The 26,019-nt window shown below is 43.3% G+C and overlaps 1 protein-coding gene across 1 annotated transcript in view; it reads right to left on the bottom strand.

The window, feature by feature from the left end:
- dhx36 (DEAH (Asp-Glu-Ala-His) box polypeptide 36) overlaps nt 1-26,019 on the bottom strand; it is a 49,962-nt gene that overhangs the window by 21,009 nt on the left and 2,934 nt on the right. Inside the window, exons 6-15 of the mRNA XM_045704056.1 lie at nt 21,132-21,302; nt 20,767-20,846; nt 11,367-11,441; nt 11,117-11,283; nt 10,829-10,910; nt 9,937-10,077; nt 8,962-9,067; nt 4,081-4,168; nt 3,882-3,937; nt 3,722-3,786 (exon numbers count right to left, since the gene is read on the bottom strand). Coding sequence (XP_045560012.1) covers nt 3,722-3,786; nt 3,882-3,937; nt 4,081-4,168; nt 8,962-9,067; nt 9,937-10,077; nt 10,829-10,910; nt 11,117-11,283; nt 11,367-11,441; nt 20,767-20,846; nt 21,132-21,302 — 1,031 coding nt within the window. The remainder of the gene's footprint in view (nt 1-3,721; nt 3,787-3,881; nt 3,938-4,080; nt 4,169-8,961; nt 9,068-9,936; nt 10,078-10,828; nt 10,911-11,116; nt 11,284-11,366; nt 11,442-20,766; nt 20,847-21,131; nt 21,303-26,019) is intronic.

Below are 26,019 nucleotides of genomic sequence, written 5' to 3'. Positions count from 1 at the left end.
AATGGTTATGATAAAAACATGCTCTTTGATTTTATCAAACTAATGTTTTTGCATATTTTCATTGTGGAACCTTGTTTAACTTAATTTTATTGGAATGACGTGGAAACAACGTTGATTCAACCATTGACTGACCTTCATGTCTTAAAGTAATGATGGACTGTCATTTCTCTTTGCTTATTTGAGCTGTTCTTGCCATAATATGGACTTGGTCTTTTACCAAATAAGGCTATCTTCTGTATACCAACCCTACCTTGTCACAACACAACTGATTGGCTCAAACGCATTAAGGAGGAAATAAATGTATTTTATTTATTTATTTCACCTTTATTTAACCAGGTAGGCTAGTTGAGAACAAGTTCTCATTTGCAACTGCGACCTGGCCAAGATAAAGCAAAGCAGTTCGACAACATACAACACAGAGTTACACATGGAATAAACAAACATACAGTCAATAATACAGTAGAACAAAAAGAAAACAAAAAGTCTATATACAGTGAGTGCAAATTAGGTAAGTTAAGGCAATAAATAGGCCATGGTGGCGAAGTAATTACAATATAGCAATTAAACACTGGAATGGTAGATGTGCAGAAGATGAATGTGCAAGTAGAGATACTGGGGTGCAAAGGAGCAAGATAAATAAATAAATAACAGTATGGGGATGGGGTAGATAGGTAGATGGGCTGTTTACAGATGGGCTATGTACAGGTGCAGTGATCTGTGAGCTGCTCTGACAGCTGGTGCTTAAAGCTAGTGAGGGAGATGAGTGTTTCCAGTTTCAGAGATTTTTGCAGTTCGTTCCAGTCATTGGCAGCAGAGAACTGGAAGGAAAGACGACCAAAGGAGGAATTGGCTTTGGGGATGACCAGAGAGATATACCTGCTGGAGCGCGTGCTACAGGTGGGTGCTGCTATGGTGACCAGTGAGCTGAGATAAGGCGGGGCTTTACCTAGCAGAGACTTGTAGATAACCTGTAGCCAGTGGGTTTGGCGATGAGTATGAAGTGAGGGCCAACCAACAAGAGCATACAGGTCGCAGTGGTGGGTAGTGTATGAGGCTTTGGTGACAAACGGATGGCACTGTGATAGACTGCATCCAATTTGTTGAGTAAAGTGTTGGAGGCTATTTTAAAGATGACATCGCCAAAGTCGAGGATCGGTAGGATGGTCAGTTTTACGAAGGTATATTTGGCAGCATGAGTGAAGGATGCTTTGTTGCGATATAGGAAGCCGATTCTAGATTTAATTTTGGATTGGAGATGCCTAATGTGAGTCTGGAAGGAGAGTTTACAGTCTAGCCAGACACCCAGGTATTTGTAGTTGTCCACATATTCTAAGTCAGAACCGTCCAGAGTAGTGATGCTGGACGGGCGGGCAGGTGCGGGCAGCGATCGGTTGAAGAGCATGCATTTAGTTTTACTTGCGTTTAAAAGCAGTCGGAGGCCACGGAAGGAGAGTTGTATGGCATTGAAGCTCGTCTGGAGGTTAGTTAACACAGTGTCCAAAGAGGGGCCAGAAGTCTACAGAATGGTGTCGTCTACGTAGAGGTGGATCAGAGAATCACCAGCAGCAAGAGCGACATCATTGATTCCACAAATTCCAATTTTCCACAAATGAACTTTTAACAAGGCACACCTGTTAATTGAAATGTATTCCAGGTGACTACCTCATGAAGCTGGTTGAGAGAATGCCAAGAGTGTGCAAAGCTGTCATCAAGGCAAAGGGTGGCTACTTTGAAGAATTTAAATATAAAATATATTTTAATTTGTTTAACACTGTTTTGGTTACTACATGATTCCATATGTGTTATTTAATAGTTTTGATGTCTTCACTATTATTCTACAATGTAGAAAATAGTAAAAATAAAGAAAAACCCTTGAATGAGTAGGTGTGTCCAGTATATATATATATATACTGCTCAAAAAAATAAAGGGAACACTTAAACAACACAATGTAACTCCAAGTCAATCACACTTCTGTGAAATCAAACTGTCCATTTAGGAAGCAACACTGATTGACAATAAATTTCACATGCTGTTGTGCAAATGGAATAGACAACAGGTGGAAATTATAGGCAATTAGCAAGACACCCCCAATAAAGGAGTGGTTCTGCAGGTGGGGACCACAGACCACTTCTCAGTTCCTATGCTTCCTGGCTGATGTTTTGGTCACTTTTGAATGCTGGCGGTGCTTTCACTCTAGTGGTAGCATGAGACGGAGTCTACAACCCACACAAGTGACTCAGGTAGTGCAGCTCATCCAGGATGGCACATCAATGCGAGCTGTGGCAAGAAGGTTTGCTGTGTCTGTCAGCGTAGTGTCCAGAGCATGGAGGCGCTCCCAGGAGACAGGCCAGTACATCAGGAGACGTGGAGGAGGCCGTAGGAGGGCAACAACCCAGAAGCAGGACCGCTACCTCCGCCTTTGTGCAAGGAGGAGCAGGAGAAGCACTGCCAGAGCCCTGAAAAATGACCTCCAGCAGGCCACAAATGTGCATGTGTCTGCTCAAACGGTCAGAAACAGACTCCATGAGGGTGGTATGAGGGCCCGACGTCCACAGGTGGGGGTTGTGCTTACAGCCCAACACCGTGCAGGACTTTTGGCATTTGCCAGAGAACACCAAGATTGGAAAATTCGCCACTGGCGCCCTGTGCTCTTCACAGATGAAAGCAGGTTCACACTGAGCACGTGACAGACGTGACAGAGTCTGGAGACGCCGTGGAGAACGTTCTGCTGCCTGCAACATCCTCCAGCATGACCGGTTTGGCGGTGGGTCAGTCATGGTGTGGGGTGGCATTTCTTTGGGGGGCCGCACAGCCCTCCATGTGCTCGCCAGAGGTAGCCTGACTGCCATTAGGTACAGAGATGAGATCCTCAGACCCCTTGTGAGACCATATGCTGGTGTGGTTGGCCCTGGGTTCCTCCTAATGCAAGACAATGCTAGACCTCATGTGGCTGGAGTGTGTCAGCAGTTCCTGCAAGAGGAAGGCATTGATGCTATGGACTGGCCCACCCGTTCCCCAGACCTGAATCCAATTGAGCACATCTGGGACATCATGTCGCGCTACATCCAGCAACGCCACGTTGCACCACAGACTGTCCAGGAGTTGGCGGATGCTTTAGTCCAGGTCTGGGAGGAGATCCCTCAGGAGACCATCCGCCACCTCATCAGGAGCATGCCCAGGCGTTGTAGGGAGGTCATACAGGCACGTGGAGGCCACACACACTACTGAGCCTCATTTTGACTTGTTTTAAGGACATTACATCAACGTTGGATCAGCCTGTAGTGTGGTTTTCCACTTTAATTTTGAGTGTGACTCCAAATCCAGACCTCCATGGGTTGATAAATTGGATTTCCATTGATTATTTTTGTGTGATTTTGTTGTCAGCACATTCAACTATGTAAAGAAAAAAGTATTTAATAAGATTATTTCTTTCATTCAGATCTAGGATGTGTTGTTTAAGTGTTCCCTTTATTTTTTTGAGCAGTATATATATAAATAACACTCAGTGTCTGTGATAATAGTAGGAAGTTTCTGAACAAAAAAAGTGTAGACACACACACACACACACACACACACACACACACACACACACACACACACACACACACACACACACACACACACACACACACACACACACACACACACACACACACACTGTAAGGGGTTGGAAAAAGACAAGGCTGATACACTAACAAAAATACACAAATATAAACCTACCTGGTCTCAGCGATATTGGTGGCAATGACAATCTTCCTGACTCCTGGAGGGGGCCTTTTGAACACCTGAGGAGGGAGACCAGTCAGAACAGACAGCATCACTCCCTGAGTTATTCATGTTCTGTTCTGGGTGAAAAGAGGGTTTCTGAGACCATGCTCACCGAGGTCTGGGTGACAGTAGGCATCAGGGAGTGCAGAGGAATGATCACAAACCGATCTGAAACACAAGGTCAGACAAGGTTTAGACACAGTGTGTGTGTGTGTGTACACATACATACATACATACATACATACATACATACATACATACATACATACATACATACATACATACATACATACATACATACATACACGTACCTGATTTGAACATCTGCTGAGCCATGAGGAGGTCGTTGAGGCCACTGATGTTGTCCCAACCTGGCAGGAACACCAAGATGGCTCCTTCCTGGAACACAAGGACAGGACACGCTCAGGCATCAGGACACGCTCAGGCATCAGGACACGCTCAGGCATCAGGACACGCTCAGGCATCAGGACACGCTCAGGCATCAGGACACGCTCAGGCATCAGGACACGCTCAGGCATCAGGACACGCTCAGGCATCAGGACACGCTCAGGCATCAGGACACGCTCAGGCAACATACACATCAAAGCTTTTCCATTACAGGCACAAACAAACAAACAAACAAACAGGAACCTGAATAAACAAAAAGAAGAACCTGAATTCTACAATTTTCATAAACATTCCCACTTTCTGTCATCTCAGCCAAGCCAGCCTCTCTCTGCTCTGAGTAAGAACACAAAGCCTTCTGCCCACTGACTACACAGTCAAATTAAGTAATTACACAAAAGAAGGGCCTGTTTTGTGGATTTGGAATAAATAAATAAAAGCCTAATTTACTCAAAAGGGAACAGAAAATCACACCTAAAAACCCACAGACAAAACCAAGCTAACCACAATCCACACTAACCTTCTTAATGAGGTTCAGAGGAGAATAGTGGCCGTGTGAGCGTTAGTTTAGCTTTAATGGTGGTCTTAGCCTGCGTTTACACAGGCAGCACAATTCCCATCTTTTTCCACTAATTGGTCTTTTGACCAATCAGATCAGACAACAATTGGGCAAAAAAAAAATCTGAATTTTGCTGCCTGTGTAAACACAGCCTAAAAGTGTACAGTACTTAGGTAGTTAGCTTAGTTGGTTGTCATCTTGGGTAGTCGTGTTAGCATCAGGGTTGGGGGCGATGTCATTATAATCCTGTTGAATTCATGAAAAGTAGTCCATTATTATGATTTACGAAGAGGACTTTTTTGCCATTCATGAACAGAATCGGATAGCTGAGCTGACTGGAGAGGATTGAGGGGTCAGTCCGTGTCATTTCAACAAGCCATGACACCCACCATTTCACATTGTTATGATACGTTTCTGTAGTTAGAACCAGATTAGATTAGTATTCCATGAAACATTCTGTTGACATTTCATTAGATCACATTTAATTTGATTGCGAAATTGGCCATTTTAATTTACAGGATTCATATAATCTTTAATAAATATAGTATCTAACATTTGATTTGGATCATAATTCTTCCCAACAACGGTACAAAAACTACCCAGGGGCCACTACGCCAATCCCACCACAACATTTGAATGAGGGAAAAGCTATTAGATGTCTTCACAAAGTTGCAAAGAAAATGTTGTGATCCATTTAATAAAACACAACAGAACAGCGATATCAGGTGGGGAAAAACTTGGTACTTTCACATTCATTTATGGTAAATAATGCAAGCGACTTCAGTGACTAATTTCTCTGACACCAGTCTCAACGTCAACAGTAGAGAGGCGACTCCGGGATGCTGGGCTTCTAGGCAGAGTTGCAAAGAAAAAGCCATATCTCAGACTGGCCAATAAAAATAAAAGATTAAGACAGGCACAGAACACAGACACTGGACAAAGGAAGATTGGAAAAAAGTGTTATGGACAGACGAATCTAAGTTTGAGGTGTTCAGATCACAAAAAAGAACACTCGTGAGACACAGAAAAAAGGAAAAGATGCTGGAGGACTGCTTGACGCCATCTGTCATCATGGGGGAGGCAATGTGATGGTCTGGGGGTGCTTTGGTGCTGGTAAAGTGGGAGATTTGTACAGGGTAAAAGGAATCTTGAAGAAGGAAGACTATCACTCCATTTTGTAACGCCATGCCATACCCTGTGGACAGCGCTTAATTGGAGCCAATTTCCTCCTACAACAGAACAATGACCCAAAGCGCAGCTCCAAATTATGCAATAACTATTTAGGGAAGAAGCAGTCAGCTGGTATTCTGTCTATAATGGAGTGGCCAGCACAGTCACCGGATCTCAACCCTATTGAGCTGTTGTGGGAGCAGCTTGACCGTATGAAGTGGTCATCAAGCCAATCCAATTTGTGGGAGGTGCTTCAGGAAGCATGGGGTGAACTCTCTTCAGATTACCTCAACAAATTGCCAACTAGAATGCCAAAAGGTCTGCAAGGCTGTAATTGCTGCAAATGGAGGATTCTTTGACGAAAGCAAAGTTTGAAGGACACAATTATTATTTCAATTAAAATTCATTATTTATAACCTTGTCAACGTCTTGACTATATTTCTTATTCATTTTGCAACTCATTTCATGTATGTTTTCATGGAAAACAAGGACATTTCTAAGTGACCCCAAACTTTTGAATGGTAGTGTATATAAACTCAGCAAAAAAAGAAACGTCCTCGCACGGTCAACTGCGCATATTTTCAGCAAACTTAACATATGTCAATTCTTGTATGAACATAACAAGATTCAACAACTGAGACACAAACTGAACAAGTTCCACAGACATGTGACTAACAGAAATGGAATAATGTATCCCTGAACAAAGGGGGGGCAAAATCAAAAGTAACAGTCAGTATCTGGTGTGGCCACCAGCTGCATTAAGTACTGCAGTGCATCTCCTCCTCATGGACTGCAACAGATTTGCCAGTTCTTGCTGTGAGATGTTACCCCACTCTTCCACCAAGGCACCTGCAAGTTCCCGGACATTTCTGGGGGGAATGTCCCTAGCCCTCACCCTCCGATCCCACAGGTCCCAGACGTGCTCAATGGGATTGAGATCCGTGCTCGTCGCTGGCCATGGCAGAACACTGACATTTCTGTCTTGCAGGAAATCACGCACAGAACGAACAGTATGGCTGGTGGCATTGTCATGCTGTGGAGGTTCATGTCAGGATGAGCCTGCAGGAAGGGTACCACCTGAAGGAGGAGGATGTCTTCCCTGTAACGCACAGCGTTGAGATTGCCTGCAATGACAACAAGCTCAGTCCGATGATGCTGTGACACACCGCCCCAGACCATGACGGACCCTCCACCTCCAAATCAATCCCGCTCCAGAGTACAGGCCTCAGTGTAACGCTCATTTCCTTCGACGATAAACGCAAATCCGACCATCACCCCTGGTGAGACAAAACTTTTTGCCAGTCCTGTCTGGTCCAGCGACAGTGGGTTTGTGCCCATAGGCGACGTTGTTGCCGGTGATGTCTGGTGAGAACCTGCCTTACAATAGGCCTACAAGCCTTCAGTCCAGCCTCTCTCAGCCTATTGCGGACAGTCTGAGCACTGATGGAGGGATTGTGCGTTCCTGGTGTAACTCGGGCAGTTGTTGTTGCCATCCTGTACCTGTCCCGCAGGTGTGATGTAATGATCCTGTGCAGGTGTTACACGTGGTCTGCCACTGCGAGGACGATCAGCTGTCCATCCTGTCTCCCTGTAGCGCTGTCTTAGGCGTCTCACAGTACGGACATTGCAATTTATTGCCCTGGCCACATCTGCAGTCCTCATGCCTCCATGCAGCATGCCTAAGGCACGTTCACGCAGATGAACAGGGACCCTGGGCATCTTTCTCTTGGTGTTTTTCAGAGTCAGTAGAAAGGCCTCTTTAGTGTCCTACGTTTTCATAACTGTGATCTTAATTGCCTACTGTCAGAAGCTGTTAGTGTCTTAACGACCATACCACTGGTGCATGTTCATTACTTGTTTATGGTTCATTGAACAAGCATGGGAAACACTGTTAAAACCCTTTACAATGAAGAGAAACAGTTAATTTTTTTGCTGAGTTTATAAAAAAGTTGGTTAATTTTTTCTATAATTTTGCCTAACAGGGTGGACATTTATAAATGGGACATACAGACTAACATGAAACATGGTAAAATATATATTTATTTAGCTTTGCACCAGTGTTTTACCACTAAAGAAATTTACACTTCCCGAATGTGGTGTCATTGTAGAAAGGGGTTGTTTTCTTTAAACTCCCTCACCAGCAGAAATCTACCTTTTCGAGCTGAAAGCCGATGGCCAGAGTTTACCCATTATATTGCACAATGATGTAAGTCATCATTTTAGTCAAAGTATGAGTCTGTATATTTGGTGTTGAAGTGCCAAATCTCTCCATCACTTGGGCAAATGACTTAATTAACCAATCACCACAGTCAGAACCCTGGCCGCCAGCCCCTAGCCTCAACTAAGAACACTGTCATGGCCAATCTACTGCTTTCCTCTCAGTTCTCTGACAATGTTACAGCCAATCAGCCGGCTGGCTCCCTTCTGAGTCACGGTAGCTGACAGAGACAGGGTTGCTGAATTTCATATGGACCACTAACCCTAAACCTCTAGGCATTACTGTATAGAGAAACTCTCCTCTCCATGTTTAAACTACACAGCCCTTTTTCTCCATGTATCAAACACTGCTACTGGATAATGGTCCTACATGGTGAAAAGCCTGTTTTTTTGGGGAAATTCACAATGGGACAAAGATAAGGGTTAATTATTGATTGAACTTTGCACTGACTTATGTTGTATTTCACTCCATCAACAACAAAATAGCAGTTTGGTGGGACTCCACACTAGAGCCAGACCGATATATCGTTTCACCAATACTACTGGCCTTTTTCAATAAAAATTATGAAAAAAATTGAATCTCATGCTGATCTGAACACTTGCTGCCATTCTCATGATGTGTCATTATGGTCACTACTGTATGTATTACATCAACACTAGAAGCAGTTATTGGACAATTGCTCTTTTGGATAGCAATATATATGAGAATTCAGTGTGGAAAAATGACAATTTCCATTTCCCCGCTGTAAAACAGAATATCAGCAGATATATCAGTAAGTTTTGTCCCCCCCAAAAAACCATATCGGTTAGACAACTCCACCCCAAGATAGTTAAAACTCACTTCTTGGCTTAGCACGATATGTCTGATCAGCTGCACGATGAGCTCAAGGTCAATCTTATCATCATCGTCCATCATCTCCAACACATCTATGGTTCTGTCAGAGTACCTGCCAATCAAAATGAGACAGACACGCAGAGTCCCCAATCACAGACAGGAACAGACACAAACAGGAAGAGATACAGACTAATCAAAGAAGGAGACCGTAATGCTATCAGCAATGATGCAGAACCCTAAACAACACTAATTTATCAAATTGATTCTTTCATTTGTTAGACAGCTTTGATAACCCTCTCAGCAACCATTGTCCAATCAGAGTAATATAATGCACTAACAGCTAGACATGTCAAACAGAATCTCTTTATTTAAACAAGATTCATCATGACATTGTCCCTCAGTAACTCACTTGTCTCGTAGTGTGTGGGCTTAGCAGGGCCAGCTTCCCCTCAGTAACTCACTTGTCTCGTATTGTGTGGGCTTAGCAAGGCCAGCTTCCCCTCAGTAACTCACTTGTCTCGAAGTGTGTGGTCGTAGCAGGGCCAGCTTCCCCTCAGTAACTCACTTGTCTCGTATTGTGTGGGCTTAGCAAGGCCAGCTTCCCCTCAGTAACTCACTTGTCTCGTAGTGTGTGGGCTTAGCAAGGCCAGCTTCCCCTCAGTAACTCACTTGTCTCGTAGTGTGTGGGTGTAGCAGGGCCAGCTTCCCCTCAGTAACTCACTTGTCTCGTAGTGTGTGGGCTTAGCAAGGCCAGCTTCCCCTCAGTAACTCACTTGTCTCGTAGTGTGTGGGTGTAGCAGGGCCAGCTTCCCCTCAGTAACTCACTTGTCTCGTGGTGTGTTGGCTTAGCAAGGCCAGCTTCCCCTCAGTAACTCACTTGTCTCGTATTGTGTGGGCTTAGCAAGGCCAGCTTCACTTCAGTAACTCACTTGTCTCGTAGTGTGTGGGTGTAGCAAGGCCAGCTTCACTTCAGTAACTCACTTGTCTCGTATTGTGCGGGCGTAGCAGGGCCAGCTCTCCTTGTACTCGGCCTCTTTCTGGTCCTTCTCCGGTCTGGAGTTCTGACCCTGCATGAAACCTCTCTTCCACCTGGGCCTCTGCTCCTTCCTCTGGGGACGGTACCTGGCGGACACACACAAACACAAGCACACAGTTCAGCCCAAAGTCTAGGGTTACCAGATTAGAAGGTGCTAATCTTCTTCATTCCTTTAGGCTAGTGGATATATCCTAGTGTCCAGTAGGATCTCACCTGATCATCTCCAATAATCCTCCAGTAGGATCTCACCTAATCATCTCCAATACATCCTCCAGTAGGAACTCACCTAATCATCTCCAGTAGGATCTCACCTAATCATCTCCAGTAGGATCTCACCTAATCATCTCCAGTAGGATCTCACCTAATCATCTCCAATAATCCTCCAGTAGGATCTCACCTAATCATCTCCAATAATCCTCCAGTAGGATCTCACCTAATCATCTCCAATAATCCTCCAGTAGGATCTCACCTAATCATCTCCAATACATCCTCCAGTAGGAACTCACCTAATCATCTCCAATAATCCTCCAGTAGGATCTCACCTAATCATCTCCAATACATCCTCCAGTAGGATCTCACCTAATCATCTCCAGTAGGATCTCACCTAATCATCTCCAATAATCCTCCAGTAGGATCTCACCTAATCATCTCCAGTAGGATCTCACCTAATCATCTCCAATACATCCTCCAGTAGGATCTGACCTAATCATCTCCAATAATCCTCCAGTAGGATCTCACCTAATCATCTCCAATACATCCTCCAGTAGGATCTCACCTAATCATCTCCAGTAGGATCTCACCTAATCATCTCCAACACATCCTCCAGTAGGAACTCACCTAATCATCTCCAATACATCCTCCAGTAGGAACTCTTGCACTGGGAAGGTCATCCCCGGGATGTGGATCATAGGACAGTTATCTGAAGAGAGACAGGGAGGGGGCAGAGGGAGGAATTTACTGACTCTTCAATGGTCATTCCCAATTTCCATTTTTGATTTTCAAACTCCATTGCACATACTGCTATGACAGAAACACACTGAATCCCCACTGCTACGACAGAAACACACTGAATCCCCACTGCTACGACAGAAACACACTGAATCCCCACTGTTTGTCATTGCGTACTAAAGTATTTGGAGAACTTCTCAGCGTTGAGCGTGGCACTCATGAGGATGACCTTGAGGTCCTGTCGGACTCGGAGCAGGTCTTTAACGATGATGAGCAGAACATCAGAGTGAAGGTTCCTCTCATGAATCTCATCCAAAACCAGGTGGCTAATGGTGGACAACAGACTGACAGGGAGAGAGAGAGATTTAGAAAGAGAGAATGATGGGAGAGGAAGATGATGAAGAGGAAGGCGAGGAAAAACACTCACGGGGATGAGCGGAGCCACTGTAGAATAATACCAGTTGTACAATACAGCACCGAGCCCTGTTTCCGTGGTAACCGACTAAAATGAAGAAAAACAAATGAAAAAGAATACACAATTGAATACAGGTTATTACAGCTTATATACTTATCAATACAGGTTATTACAGCTTATATAATTATTACTGCTTATATACTTACTAATACAGGTTATTACAGCTTATATACATATTAATACAGGTTATTACAGCTTATATATTTATTACTGCTTATATACTTATTAATACAGGTTATTACAGCTTAGATATATATATTATTTCAGGTTATTACAGCTTATATATTTATTACTGTTTATTTACTTATTAATACAGGTTATACAGCTTATATACATATTACAGTTTATATACTTATTAATACAGGTTATTACAGATGATATACTTACTTTCCCTAATATACTGTAAGCCATTTAATCAGGGCTCAGAAAAAGAAAGAGGGAGGAGGGAGAGGATGTTGGATAGTGGGAGAAAAATCCGATAGCCCTAGGCAGGGTCAGACATTAACGATGACCAGCTGGCCCGGGGCCAGTAAAAACACGTGTTGGGCCAGTGAATCTCGTCAGTGACTTGTCTGACCGGGCCAGTAACTTTTAGGCGCCTTTCTGCGTTCCAGTTCCAACATTTACCTGCTATGTCGCAGTCTATCACTGACTACAACAAACGGAAAAGTCATGCTGCAGTTGAGTCATATGATTGGTCGTTCGTTCAAGCACCACACCACGCTCTCACAAGTCACAACTTGGAGTGGTACATGATTAGATGACTTAACACAGCACACGCCAGCTGTCCAGAGCAAAATGAAGCACTCTACTCTCAAAATGTCATAGGCCTACTTTAGAAACAAAAAGTAATACAATGTAATTCTAGAGAATACAGTAATGACTTGCATTGCTAAATTATATATAACACAGCTTTTAAAAAAGGGCCAATGCAGCATTTTTTTCTTTATCCCAATATCAAATGATTTCTGGGTAACAATGAAGTAAGAACCTTACTGTAACTGTTTTCAATTAAAATTGTCAAAAATAAACTAAATTGGCTTCTAAGCTAAATGAAATTTCTGTGTATGAGTGGTCTGAGTGGGGGGCCTAATTGGAGGATCCTAATGGCAGGGATGTGTAACCTGAAAACTAGCTGGAATTAGCTGAGAGGAGGGCAAACTCTTTGTTATTGGTCTATTAACCAAAAACCCCACCCAGCAAAACAAGCTGTCATTTCAGGTGGTCTTTTCAAACAGCTCTTACACTAAAATTGCATTATCATAATTTTCCCAATTTCACAGTTTCATTCAAACCTCAGTGTGGAAATATATATACAAAAAAAAACCCACAGGAAATCACATTTTTGAATGCACTGGCCCTTTAATACAAATCATAATACGTGCACACGCACGCACGCAGCGTGACAGAAATACTATCTTCTTCCAAGGCTGATGCGCAGTCCCAGTATGACGTGTGTGAATGTAGCCTTGATCACATTAACCTCTCTCTGAGCCCCATGGACACATTATTTCCCCAGTCGGTCATCTCTCCTCCATGTCATCTCTCCTCCATGTCATCTCTCCTCCATGTCATCTCTCCTCCATGTCATCTCTCCTCCATGTCATCTCTCCTCCATGTCATCTCTCCTCCATGTCATCTCTCCTCCATGTCATCTCTCCTCCATGTCATCTCTCCTCCATGTCATCTCTCCTTCATTGCAACCTAATTTTCTTTTTCCTCCTCTCCCTGTCCATCTATTCTGTCCATCTATTCTGTCCATCTATTCTGACCATCTATTCTGTCCATCTATTCTGTCCATCTATTCTGTCCATCTATTCTGTCCATCTATTCTGACCATCTATTCTGACCATCTATTCTGACCATCTATTCTGTCCTATTTCCTATGACTATATATTCTGTCCATCTCCCTCCCTGTCCATCTATTCTGACCATCTATTCTGTCCAATTTCCTATGACTATTTATTCTGTCCTATTTCCTATGACTATATATTCTGTCCATCTCCCTCCCTGTCCATCTATTCTGACCATCTATTCTGTCCTATTTCCTATGACTATATATTCTGTCCTATTTCCTATGACTATATATTCTGTCCTATTTCCTATGACTATATATTCTGTCCATCTCCCTCCCTGTCCATCTATTCTGACCATCTATTCTGTCCAATTTCCTATGACTATATATTCTGTCCTATTTCCTATGACTATATATTCTGTCCATCTCCCTCCCTGTCCATCTATTCTGACCATCTATTCTGTCCTATTTCCTATGACTATATATTCTGTCCTATTTCCTATGACTATATATTCTGTCCTATTTCCTATGACTATATATTCTGTCCTATTTCCTATGACTATATATTCTGTCCATCTCCCTCCCTGTCCATCTATTCTGACCATCTATTCTGTCCTATTTCCTATGACTATATATTCTGTCCTATTTCCTATGACTATATATTCTGTCCTATTTCCTATGACTATATATTCTGTCCATCTCCCTCCCTGTCCATCTATTCTGACCATCTATTCTGTCCAATTTCCTATGACTATTTATTCTGTCCTATTTCCTATGACTATATATTCTGTCCATCTCCCTCCCTGTCCATCTATTCTGACCATCTATTCTGTTCTATTTCCTATGACTATATATGCTGTCCAATTTCCTATGACTATCTATTCTGTCCTATTTCCACCGACTATCTATTCTGGCTTAAAGGGGTAGCATCCTATTAAGATGGCGCCGAAGAAGATGGCTGACGTTTTACTTCTCAAAACCAATTGTGCTATTTTTGTTCGTTTTTTTTTTGCGTAACAATTTTTTAAAACTTATTTAGTACATAATGTTGCTGCTACCGTCTCTTAAGCCCGACAGATAACTTATGGACATCAGAACAGCGATTACTAACCGCGGACTGGAAGAAACTTTTTCCTTTAACGAGTCTGACGAGAAGGATCCACTACTTTCACCGGAAAAGGCCCAGATTCCCATAATTTGCTTGAAGAAAAGACGCAGGAAAAGGAAACGCAGATTGGGCAGCCTTCTGAGAATCCGTAGGCAGGCAAGTAAACTCCCACTGCCATCCGTTCTTCTTGCTAACGTGCAATCATTGGAAAATAAAATTGATGACCTTCGATTAAGATTATCCTACCAACGGGACATTAAAAACTGTAATATCTTATGTTTCACCGAGACGTGGCTGAACGACGATACGGATAAGATAGAGCTGGTGGGATTTAGTACCTTTTTTACACTGCTCTCCTTGGCCTTTGATCCCTCTAATCCACTGATCCTGTTATCTTCTCTTTCTCTCTACAGCTCTCCTCTCATCTGTCCATCTCTCTCCTTCTCCAGCGCCCACACACACACACACACACGTGCGAGCAGATACACCTCGCGCGCACACACACGAACAACGTGCGAGCACACACACAGCGTGCACACACTCACAACTGGTTGCTTGTACAGAGTTCTCTCAATCCATTAGCACCAAAACTCAACTCATCCTGACTGGTGATCCCAGAGCTTGAGAAATCAATAACCCAGGTGATCACTGATAGGAGCGTGGCTTAGGAGGACTATAGGGGATTTATAAATCTCCTTTCAAAGCCCACCATCTGTGGAAACAACCACTCAGAAATCTAAACTAACATGAGAGGTCATCACAACACACCGCCTATGCAAAACAGCATACACCTTTAATTACTTTAGTAAGAAGAGAGAGAGAGAGAGAGAGAGAGAGAGAGAGAGAGAGAGAGAGAGAGAGAGAGAGAGAGAGACACAGAAAGAGAGAGCGAGAGAGAGTGTGAGTGAGTGAGGGACCACTGAGGCTGCAGACAGCTGTGTAGCCATCTTGTCTGGATGTTTAGATGTTCTCAGTGAGTCTCAGTGGAGATGTGTTCTGCACCATACAAACACACCCTTGATGGGATAAGTTGTTCAGCTCCATCCGCCACTAACATCAGAGTTGAACAGAAACACAGAACAAACGCTGCCATGTCAGTCGGAACGTAAGCTCAATGTGTGTGTGTTTGTATGGTGCACAACACATCTCCACTGAGACTCCCTGAGAACATCTAAACATCCAGACAAGATGGCTACACAGCTGTCTGCAGCCTCAGTGGTCCCTCACTCACCCAGCTTGTACAACCCACACACACACACACACACACACACACACACACACACACACACACACACACACACACACACACACACACACACACACACACACACACACACACACACACACACACACACACACACACACTTTCTAGTTAGTCAGAAGCATTGAGGATTAGGATTATCAGAGTTTAAATCCTGTACTCTATGTGCAGCTGCGCTTTCTCCACGCCCTTAACCCTCCACGCCCTTAACCCTCCACGCCCTTAACCCTCCACGCCCTTAACCGTATCCAGATTGAAGACGGCTGACTTGGGCACTAATAAGTGCCTAGATTGGAACGTTAGTGTCTGTACTGTAACATGCTATAGATAACATTAGTGTCTGTACTGTAACATGCTATAGATAACATTAGTGTCTGTACTGTAACATGCTATAGATAACATTAGTGTCTGTACTGTAACATGCTATAGATAACATTAGTGTCTGTACTGTAACATGCTATAGATAACATTAGTGTCTGTACTGTAACATGCTATAGATAACATTAGTGTCTGTACTGTAACATGCTATAGATAACATTAGTGTCTGTACTGTAACATGCTATAGATAACATTAGTGTCTGTACTGTAACATGCTATAGATAACATTAGTGTCTGTACTGTAACATGCTATAGATAACATTAGTGTCTGTACTGTAACATGCTATAGATAACATTAGTGTCTGTACAGTAACATGCTATAGATAACATTAGTGTCTGTACTGTAACATGCTATAGATAACATTAGTGTCTGTACTGTAACATGCTATAGATAACATTAGTGTCTGTACAGTAACATGCTATAGATAACGTCAGAACTCAGGCTCTGTGCTTCACAGCTCTGTATGAGTTTTGACTGACATACATTCTGACTTTAGGCAACTTTTGCAAAAACTAAAATAGTCAATGAGTGAAATGCTGTAAATTGAGAGGACTATGTATTTTGAAAGATGAGACGTTGAGTACTATAATAAATATCGCTTTGATGTCATGCTTGTTCTAGGTCCCAAGAAACAAAGAGATCGTCTGTTGAATCTGACAATTAATCTTGATGGTTGTACAGTCGTCTCAAATAAAACTGAAGGACCTCGGCGTTACTCTGGACCCTGATCTCTCTTTTGACGAACATATCAAGACTGTTTCAAGGACAGCTTTTTTCCATCTGCGTAACATTGCAAAGATAAGAAATTTTCTGTCCAAAATTGATGCAGAAAAATGTATCCATGCTTTTGTCACTTCTAGGTTAGACTACTGCAATGCTCTACTTTCCGGCTACCCGGATAAAGCACTAAATAAGCTTCAGTTAGTGCTAAACATGGCTGCTAGAATCCTGACAAGAACCAAAAAATGTGATCATATTACTGCAGTGCTAGCCTCTCTACACTGGCTTCCTGTTAAGGTAAGGGCTGATTTCAAGGTTCTACTGCTAACCTACAAAACATTACATGGGCTTGCTCCTACGCATCTTTCCGATTTGGTCCTGCCGTACATACATACACGTACGCTACGGTCACAAGACGCAGGCCTCCTAATTGTTCCTAGAATTTCTAAGCAAACAGCTGAAGGCAGGGCTTTCTCCTATAGAGCTCCATTTTTATGGAATGGTCTGCCTACCCATGTGAGAGACGCAGACTCGGTCTCAACCTTTAAGTCTTTATTGAAGACTCATCTCTTCAGTAGGTCCTATGATTGAGTGTAGTCTGGCCCAAGAGTGTGAAGGTGAACGGAAAGGCACTGGAGCAACGAACCATCCTTGCTGTCTCTGCCTGGCCGGTTCCCCTCTCTCCACTGGGATTCTCTGCCTGAAACCCTATTACAGGGGCCGAGTCACTGGCTTATTGGTGTTCTTCCATGCCGTCCCTAGGAGGGGTGCGTCACTTGAGTGGGTTGAGTCACTGATGTGGTCTTCCTGTCTGGGTTGGCGCCCCCCCTTGGGTTGTGCCGTGGCGGAGATCTTTGTGGGCTATACTCGGCCTTGTCTCAGGATGGTAAGTTGGCGATTGAAGATATCCCTCTAGTGGTGTAGGGGCTGTGCTTTGGCAAAGTGGGTGGGGTTATATCCTGCCTGTTTGGCCCTGTCCGGGGGTATCATCGGATGGGACCACAGTGTCTCCTGACCCCTCCTGTCTCAGCCTCCAGTATTTATGCTGCAGTAGTTTGTGTGTCGGGGGGCTAGGGTCAGTCTGTTATATCTGGAGTATTTCTCCTGTCTTATCCGGTGTCCTGTGTGAATTTATCTCTCTCTCTCTCTCTCTCTCTCTCTCTCTCTCTCTCTCTCTCTCTCTCTCTCTCTCTCTCTCTCTCTCTCTCTCTCTCTCTCTCTCTCTCTCTCTCTCTCTCTCTCTCTCTCTCTCTCTCTCTCTCTCTCTCTCTCTCTCTCTCTCTCTCTCTCTCTCTCTCTCTCTCTCTCTCTCTCTCTCTCTCTCTCTCTCTCTCTCTCTCTCTCTCTCTCTCTCTCTCTCTCTCTCTCTCTCTCTCTCTCTCTCTCTCTCTCTCTCTCCCTCTCCCTCCTCTCCCCTCCTCTCCCCCTCCCCTCCCCTCCCGGAGGACCTGAGCCCTAGGACCATGCCTCAGGACTACCTGGCATGATGACTCCTTGTTGTCCCCAGTCCACCTGGCCGTGCTGCTGCTCCAGTTTCAACTGTTCTGCCTGCGGCTATGGAACCCTGACCTGTTCACTGTGATTACTATTATTTGACCATGCTGGTCATTTATGAACATTTGAACAACTTAGGCCATGTTCTGTTATAATCTCCACCCGGCACAGCCAGAAGAGGACTGGCCACCCCTCATAGCCTGGTTTCTTCCTAGGTTTTGGCCTTTCTAGGGAGTTTTTCCTAGCCACCGTGCTTCTACACCTGCATTGCTTGCTGTTTGGGGTTTTAGGTTGGGTTTCTGTACAGCACTTTGAGATATCAGCTGATGTAAGAAGGGCTATATAAATACATTTGATTTGATGATACAAGCAAGCCAAACACCTGTGAGTCCAAAATGTGCACTTCAAAATGTCCATATCATAAATTTCATGTCATATACTGTGCCAACGTTCATGATCTCTATGTTTGATGTACAGTTAAAAGATGACATTGCCTCATAGCCTGGGTTGTTCTGAACAGAATGAGCCCGTTTGTCTGAACAGAATGAACCCGTTTGTCTGAACAGAATGAGCCTGATAATTTGCTGTCACACATACCTGAATGCACTAATCACTCCATACGCACCAAAATTACAACTCGGTTTCTCTGAATTGCCCTGTGAAAGCCTAACATTGAACAGATCATATTTTATAACTTAGCTAGTAATGTTTGCAATAGAACAAGCTTTAAAATGATGCTGGCATGATGCTGGCCTCCTGACGCAGACTGTGATTCATAATGGACCGTTGTGGGACTGCGTAAACAACAGTAATGATTCATAATGGACCGTTGTGGGACTGCATAAACAACAGTAATAATTCATAATGGACCGTTGTGGGACTGCGTAAACAACAGTAATGATTCATAATGGACCGTTGTGGGACTGCGTAAACAACAGTAATGATTCATAATGGACCGTTGTGGGACTGCGTAAACAACAGTAATGATTCATAATGGACCGTTGTGGGACTGCGTAAACAACAGTAATGATTCATAATGGACCGTTGTGGGACTGCGTAAACAACAGTAATGATTCATAATGGACCGTTGTGGGACTGCGTAAACAACAGTAATGATTCATAATGGACCGTTGTGGGACTGCGTAAACAACAGTAATGATTCATAATGGACCGTTGTGGGACTGCGTAAACAACAGTAATGATTCATAATGGACCGTTGTGGGACTGCGTAAACAACAGTAATGATTCATAATGGACCGTTGTGGGACTGCATAAACAACAGTAATGATTCATAATGGACCGTTGTGGGACTGCGTAAACAACAGTAATGATTCATAATGGACCGTTGTGGGACTGCGTAAACAACAGTAATGATTCATAATGGACCGTTGTGGGACTGCGTAAACAACAGTAATGATTCATAATGGACCGTTGTGGGACTGCGTAAACAACAGTAATGATTCATAATGGACCGTTGTGGGACTGCGTAAACAACAGTAATGATTCATAATGGACCGTTGTGGGACTGCATAAACAACAGTAATTATTCATAATGGACCGTTGTGGGACTGCGTAAACAACAGTAATGATTCATAATGGACCGTTGTGGGACTGCGTAAACAACAGTAATGATTCATAATGAACCGTTGTGGGACTGCATAAACAACAGTAATGATTCATAATGGACCGTTGTGGGACTGCGTAAACAACAGTAATGATTCATAATGGACCATTGTGGGACTGCGTAAACAACAGTAATGATTCATAATGGACCGTTGTGGGACTGCATAAACAACAGTAATGATTCATAATGGACCATTGTGGGACTGCGTAAACAACAGTAATGATTCATAATGGACCGTTGTGGGACTGCGTAAACAACAGTAATGATTCATAATGAACCGTTGTGGGACTGCATAAACAACAGTAATGATTCATAATGGACCGTTGTGGGACTGCATAAACAACAGTAATGATTCATAATGGACCGTTGTGGGACTGCGTAAACAACAGTAATTGTGTGACGGCGGGGATAGAGGGCTGTGTTCCAAACCAAAAAAAACAAGTGTTCTTGCTCTAGTTCCTCAACGGCACAGCTAGGACAGCTAAAAACAGCACCTAACAGTTGAAGACTTCTTCTTTGAGTCATAAAAGTGCAAAGAAATGACTTAGGAACTGAACACTTCGGAGAGGTGTAGGGCTACTTGGAGATACTATTTAGTCCTCTCATTGAAACTCGGCATTTTCTTGTCTTATGTTGCACCTATCCTACATTTTCTAGGAATATTCTCAACGTTACTGAATGTATCCAGATTATTTTCAGATTTCGTTATCAACAAATGCGGCGAAAAGCACAGTAAAATGTCAAACGCACATAAAATCAACAGTGTAATGTTTGGATTCAGTCTTGTGTCAGGTGAAAGTTGTGTCCTCAACTTTGGCCTAATAATCTCCAAACTGTTTCAATTACTACCATGCTTATGTTTTTCATATTTCTTCTGTAAGAAACATTTAAAATGTAGCCCGATCCATACAGGCCAATTCCCACGAGCATAAAGGGTTAAAGAGAGGTTCCACTCCAAACAGAAAACTCACCTCTGCAGGCGGATCTGATAACCACATGAATTCCCGTCCCCCACACTCTCGGCCCTCTCCGCAGCCACCCGCTCCGCTACCTAAAACACAAACACATTGAAAGGAGAGAGAGACACACCTGCAACAAGCACACATCAGAAAAAGGGACGATACATATTTTCAAACAGGTAGGACACACACAAACACCTGGAACAGGTGCAATACGCGCACACACACACACACACACACACACACACACACACACACACACACACACACACACACACACACACACACACACACACACACACACACACACACACACACACACACACACACACACACACACACACACACACACACACACACACACACACACTACTTACAGATATGGCACTGATGCGACGTGGCTGGGTGCAGACCACCCTGCAGACTGAACCCATGCCCCTCTCTATGTAGTCATCCAGGATAAACTGGGTCACCTGGGTGGTCTTACCGCACCCTGTCTCTCCACTGACCACCAGCACCTGGCTGGACCTGATCAACTCCACCAACTCCTGATGAACCAGAGAGAGGACAGGACATAGGTAAGGCAAGAGCCTTTTTGTAGCTGTCCTTAATAACTTAAACCTGTTATATTTTCAGGAAATGGAAAACAAGTCAATATTTTAACAAACATTAACAAGCATTTCAAAACTTCTGACGCTATTTAGAATAAATGTATTGGTCCTGGAGTTATGCAATGTTCAGAGTACATTGAGGGGAGTTGCTTTCAATAAATGTACAAAAACAACAACAAGAGAGTGAACATATACAGATCGACAAATCATTTCTGTTTGGACGTCGCTTTGAGTACGGGGTCATTGTCATGCTGACACAGGAAAGGGCCTTCCCCAAACTTTTGCCACAAGGTAGGAAGCACAGAATCGTCTAAAATGTAATTTCATGCTGTAGCGTTAAGAGTTCCCTTCACTGGAACTAAAGGGCCTAGCCCAAACCATGAAAAACAGCCCCAGACCATTATTCCTCCTCCACCAAACTTTACAGTTGGCACTACGCATTAGGGCAAGTAGCGTTCTCCTGGCATCCGCCAAACACAGATTTGTCCGTCGGACTGCCCGATGGTGAAGCGTGATTCATCACTCCAGAGAACGATTTTCCACTGCTCCAGAGTCCAATGGCAGCGAGCTTTACAACACTCCAGGTAGTGAGTGTTGCAACCGAGGACAGACAATTTATACGGGCTGCTTGCTTCAGCACTTGGCAGTCCCGTTAAGTGAACACGTGTGGCCTACCACTTCGCGGCTGAGCAGTTGAAGTTCCTAGACATTTCCACTTCACAATAAAAGCACTTACAGTTGACCGGGGCAGCTCCAGGATAGCAGAAATTTGACGAACTGAGTTGTTGAAAAGGTGGCATCCTATGACGGTGCCACGTTGAGTCACTGAGCTCTTCAGTAAAGCCATTCTACTGCCAATGTTTGTCTATGCAGATTGCATGGCTGTGTGCTCAATTTTATACACCTCTCAGCAACGGGTGTGGCTGAAATAGCCAAATCCACTAATTTGAAGGAGTGTCCACACATACAGTACCAGTCAAAAGTTTGGACACACCTACTCATTCAAAAGTTTAACATTATTTGTACTATTTTCTACATTGTAGAATAATAGTGAAGACATCAAAAATATGAAATAACAAATATGGAATCATGTAGTAACTAAAAAAAGTGTTAAACAAATATATTTCATATTTGAGATTCTTCAAAGTAGCCACCCTTTGCCTTGATGACAGCTTTGCACACTCTTGGCATTCTCTCAACCAGCTTCACCTGGAATGCTTTTCCAACAGTCTTGAAGGAGTTCCCATATACTTGTTGGTTGCTTTTCCTTCACTCCGTGGTCCAACTCATCCCAAACCATCTCAATTGGGTTGAGGTCGGTGATTGTGGAGGCCAGATCATCTGATGCAGCACTCCATCACTCTCCTTCTTGGTCAAATAGCCCTTACACAGCCTGGAGGTGTGTTGGGTCATTGTCCTGTTGAAAAACAAATGATAGTCCCACTAAGCGCAAACCAGATGGGATGGCGTATCGCTGCAGAATGCTGTGGTAGCCATGCTGGTTAAGTGTGCCTTGAATTCTAAATAAATCACTGACAGTGTCACCAGCAAAGCACCCCCACACCATTACACCGCCTCCTCCATGCTTCACGTTTGAACCACACATGCAGAAATCATCCGTTCACCTACTCTGCGTCTCACAAAGACACGGCGGTTGGAACCCAAAATATTTGGACAGATTTCCACCGGTCTCATGCCCATTGCTCGTGTTTCTTGTCCCAAGGAAGTTTCTTCTTATTGGTGTCCTTTAGTAGTGGTTTCTTTGCAGCAATTTGACCATGAACGCCTGATTCACGCAGTCTCCTCTGAACAGTTGATGTTGAGTTGTGTCTGTTACTTGAACTCTGAAGCATTTATTTGGGCAGCAATTTCTGAGGCTGGTAAATATAATGAACTTATCCTCTGCAGCAAAGGTAACTCTGGGTCTTCCTTTCCTCATGGCGATCCTCATGAGAGACAGTTTCATCATAGCCAAAGTTGTAGATATTTTCCGGATTGACTGACCTTCATGTCTTAAAGTAATGATGAACTGTCATTTCTCTTTGCTTATTTGAGCTGTGCTAGCCATAATATTGTCATGACTGACCATGAGAATCCAAATAGGTCAGATCAAGTTTGCAATGAATAACTTCAATCAGACCCCCTTTCACCAAAGGAATGTGTTTTGTCTCAACAGACCTTTTTGCCACCGAAACTCTAAGACGTTCAAAAGCGAATACTGGAACAATATTTTGAACGTAAAACATGGGGAATGGTCAGGGGCGATCTCTAGAACACTAATGTCATTTTGTGATGTCATTAAAAATATTATAAAGGAAATACTGTAACTTGGAAAGTTTACACACTACATAGATGATGTTTCCATACTATGGGTTGTGCATGTAATATGAAAAATGGTGTGTTTTTGTTAAGAGAGGGATGTGATTTGAGAAGCTATAATAGTTTTTTTTCTAACTTTGCACAGAGTAAGGTCAGGGAGAGTGCCAGCCTGCCGGAAACAAGCAAAAGGTATATATGATGAGTTAAGAAATTAACACAGTAGACCAGAAAAGCATGAAGCGGCGCGTTTAAAATGGTTTGAACTTTGAATTTCAACACAAGGTGGAGACGATAAACTCACTTCTCGGACAGTCACTGGTACGACTGATTAGCTGTCTAAGTAAAGTATCATCGAAAGCGAATTTAAGTGGGACCATCCTGTTGCTCTGCTCAAACCATCGTATTACACTACTCTCATCACCCCACTGGGAACCATCAACACGGCTGGCTAGCCTATCTTCAAAGAAGCATCTTCAAGAGCAAATGGAAGGGAAATCAACTCTGTAGTTCTGTTCAGGACTACACGACAAGCCACAGGATACCGTACAACTACGAAGAAGGACAACAGGAAAATACTTATCGGAACCATTTTGAACAATCAGAGCCGTACAAGCATGCCGCGAAAAGGCCCTACCCCTTTCCCAAGGCTGCCCCGTTCACAGAGAGATCCCAGGCGAACCAAGGCATTTCACGTAAATACATTCATGATTTCTTGCTCAAATGGGGGCGGCGGTTCGTGTGCAAAGTATATGGTATTGTAATTGAGAGTAGTTTCTGAATGTGTCAATGTTAAGTGTCTCTGTCCCTCCCTCTCCTGTCATTCCACTAGGGACCTGTTCTCAGCGTATTACGTCTCCAGTCAATAACCGATGCAGTGTGTGTGTTTATCCTGTGTCCCGATGTAATTAGCTAGTAAATAAATACTTAAACCAATGTGTTAATCATAAATAAAGCTCAGGTTTTTGCAGATGCAAGGAGGTTACAACAGTTCAGAACGATGATATGATACGAGGTTAGGATTGATAAATTGACTGTTTATTGATGTGATAGGTAAAAACCTTTTAGAATTTAATTCGGGAGATGGTAACTCTTTAAAGAACCGCTCTCGTTGTGCCCTAGATCCTAATGAGTTAATTGTTACATGATTAATTTAACAATTAAACATATTTAGGTAATTAGATAAATAAGTCTTCAGATTAATGTTAAAGTCAAGTCAGGACAAGGTGGACTCGGTCTTTAACCAAATGGGGATATCTTCTGTATACCAACCCTACCTTGTCACGATTAGCTCAAACGCATTAAGAAGAAATTCCACTATTTAACAAGGCACACCTGCTAATTAAAATACATTCCATGTCACTACCTCATGAAGCTGGTTGAGAGAATGCCAAGAGTGTGCAAAGCTGTCAAGGTAAAGGGTGGCTACTTTGAAGAATCTCAAATATAAAATATATTTTGATTTGTTTAACAGTTGTTTGGTTACTACATGATTCCATGTGTTATTTCATAGTTTTGATGTCTTCACTATTATTCTACAATGTAGAAAATAGTAAAAATAAAGAAAAACCCTGGAATGAGTAGGTGTGTACAGACTTTTGACTGGTACTCTGTGTGTGTGTGTGTGTGTGTGTGTGTGTGTGTGTGTGTGTGTGTGTGTGTGTGTGTGTGTGTGTGTGTGTGTGTGTGTGTGCGTGTGTGTGACACACAGAGGTCAGTTTATTAGGGACACCATACCGTTCCTGCAGTTAGCATGCCAATTGCAAACTCCCTGAAAACTTGAAACTTCTGTGGCATTGTGTGTGTGACAAAACTGCACATTTTAGAGTGGCCTTTTATTGTCCCCAGCACAAGGTGCACCAGTGTAATGATCATGCTGTTTAATCAGCTTCTTGATATGCCACACCAGTCAGGTGGATGGATTATCTTGGTAAAGGATAAATGCTCACTAACAGGGATGTTAACAAATGTGGTGACAAAATTTGAGAGAAATATGTTTTTTGTGCATATGGAACATTTCTGGGATCTTTTATATCAGCTCATGAAATCAACACTTTACATGTTGCGTTTATATTTTTGTTCAGTGTACATGAAAATGGGAAAAAATGTAGTTGCAAGGTTTTCATCAGTCAGAAACGTTTTACAAGATGAGATCCTATTCTTGTCTTAGGTAAGAACGCCCACATGGTAAGCGGAGGCCTAGCAGCCACATGGTAAGCGGAGGCCTAGCAGCCACATGGTAAGCGGAGGCCTAGCAGCCACATGGTAAGCGGAGGCCTAGCAGCCACATGGTAGCGGAGGCCTAGCAGCCACATGGTAAGCGGAGGCCTAGCAGCCA

Source organism: Salmo salar, chromosome ssa20, assembly GCF_905237065.1.
Source record: "Salmo salar chromosome ssa20, Ssal_v3.1, whole genome shotgun sequence".
Lineage (NCBI taxonomy): Eukaryota > Metazoa > Chordata > Actinopteri > Salmoniformes > Salmonidae > Salmo > Salmo salar.
The sequence above is the reverse complement of the archived record's forward strand: the minus strand, read 5'-3'. Positions and strand labels throughout refer to the sequence as shown.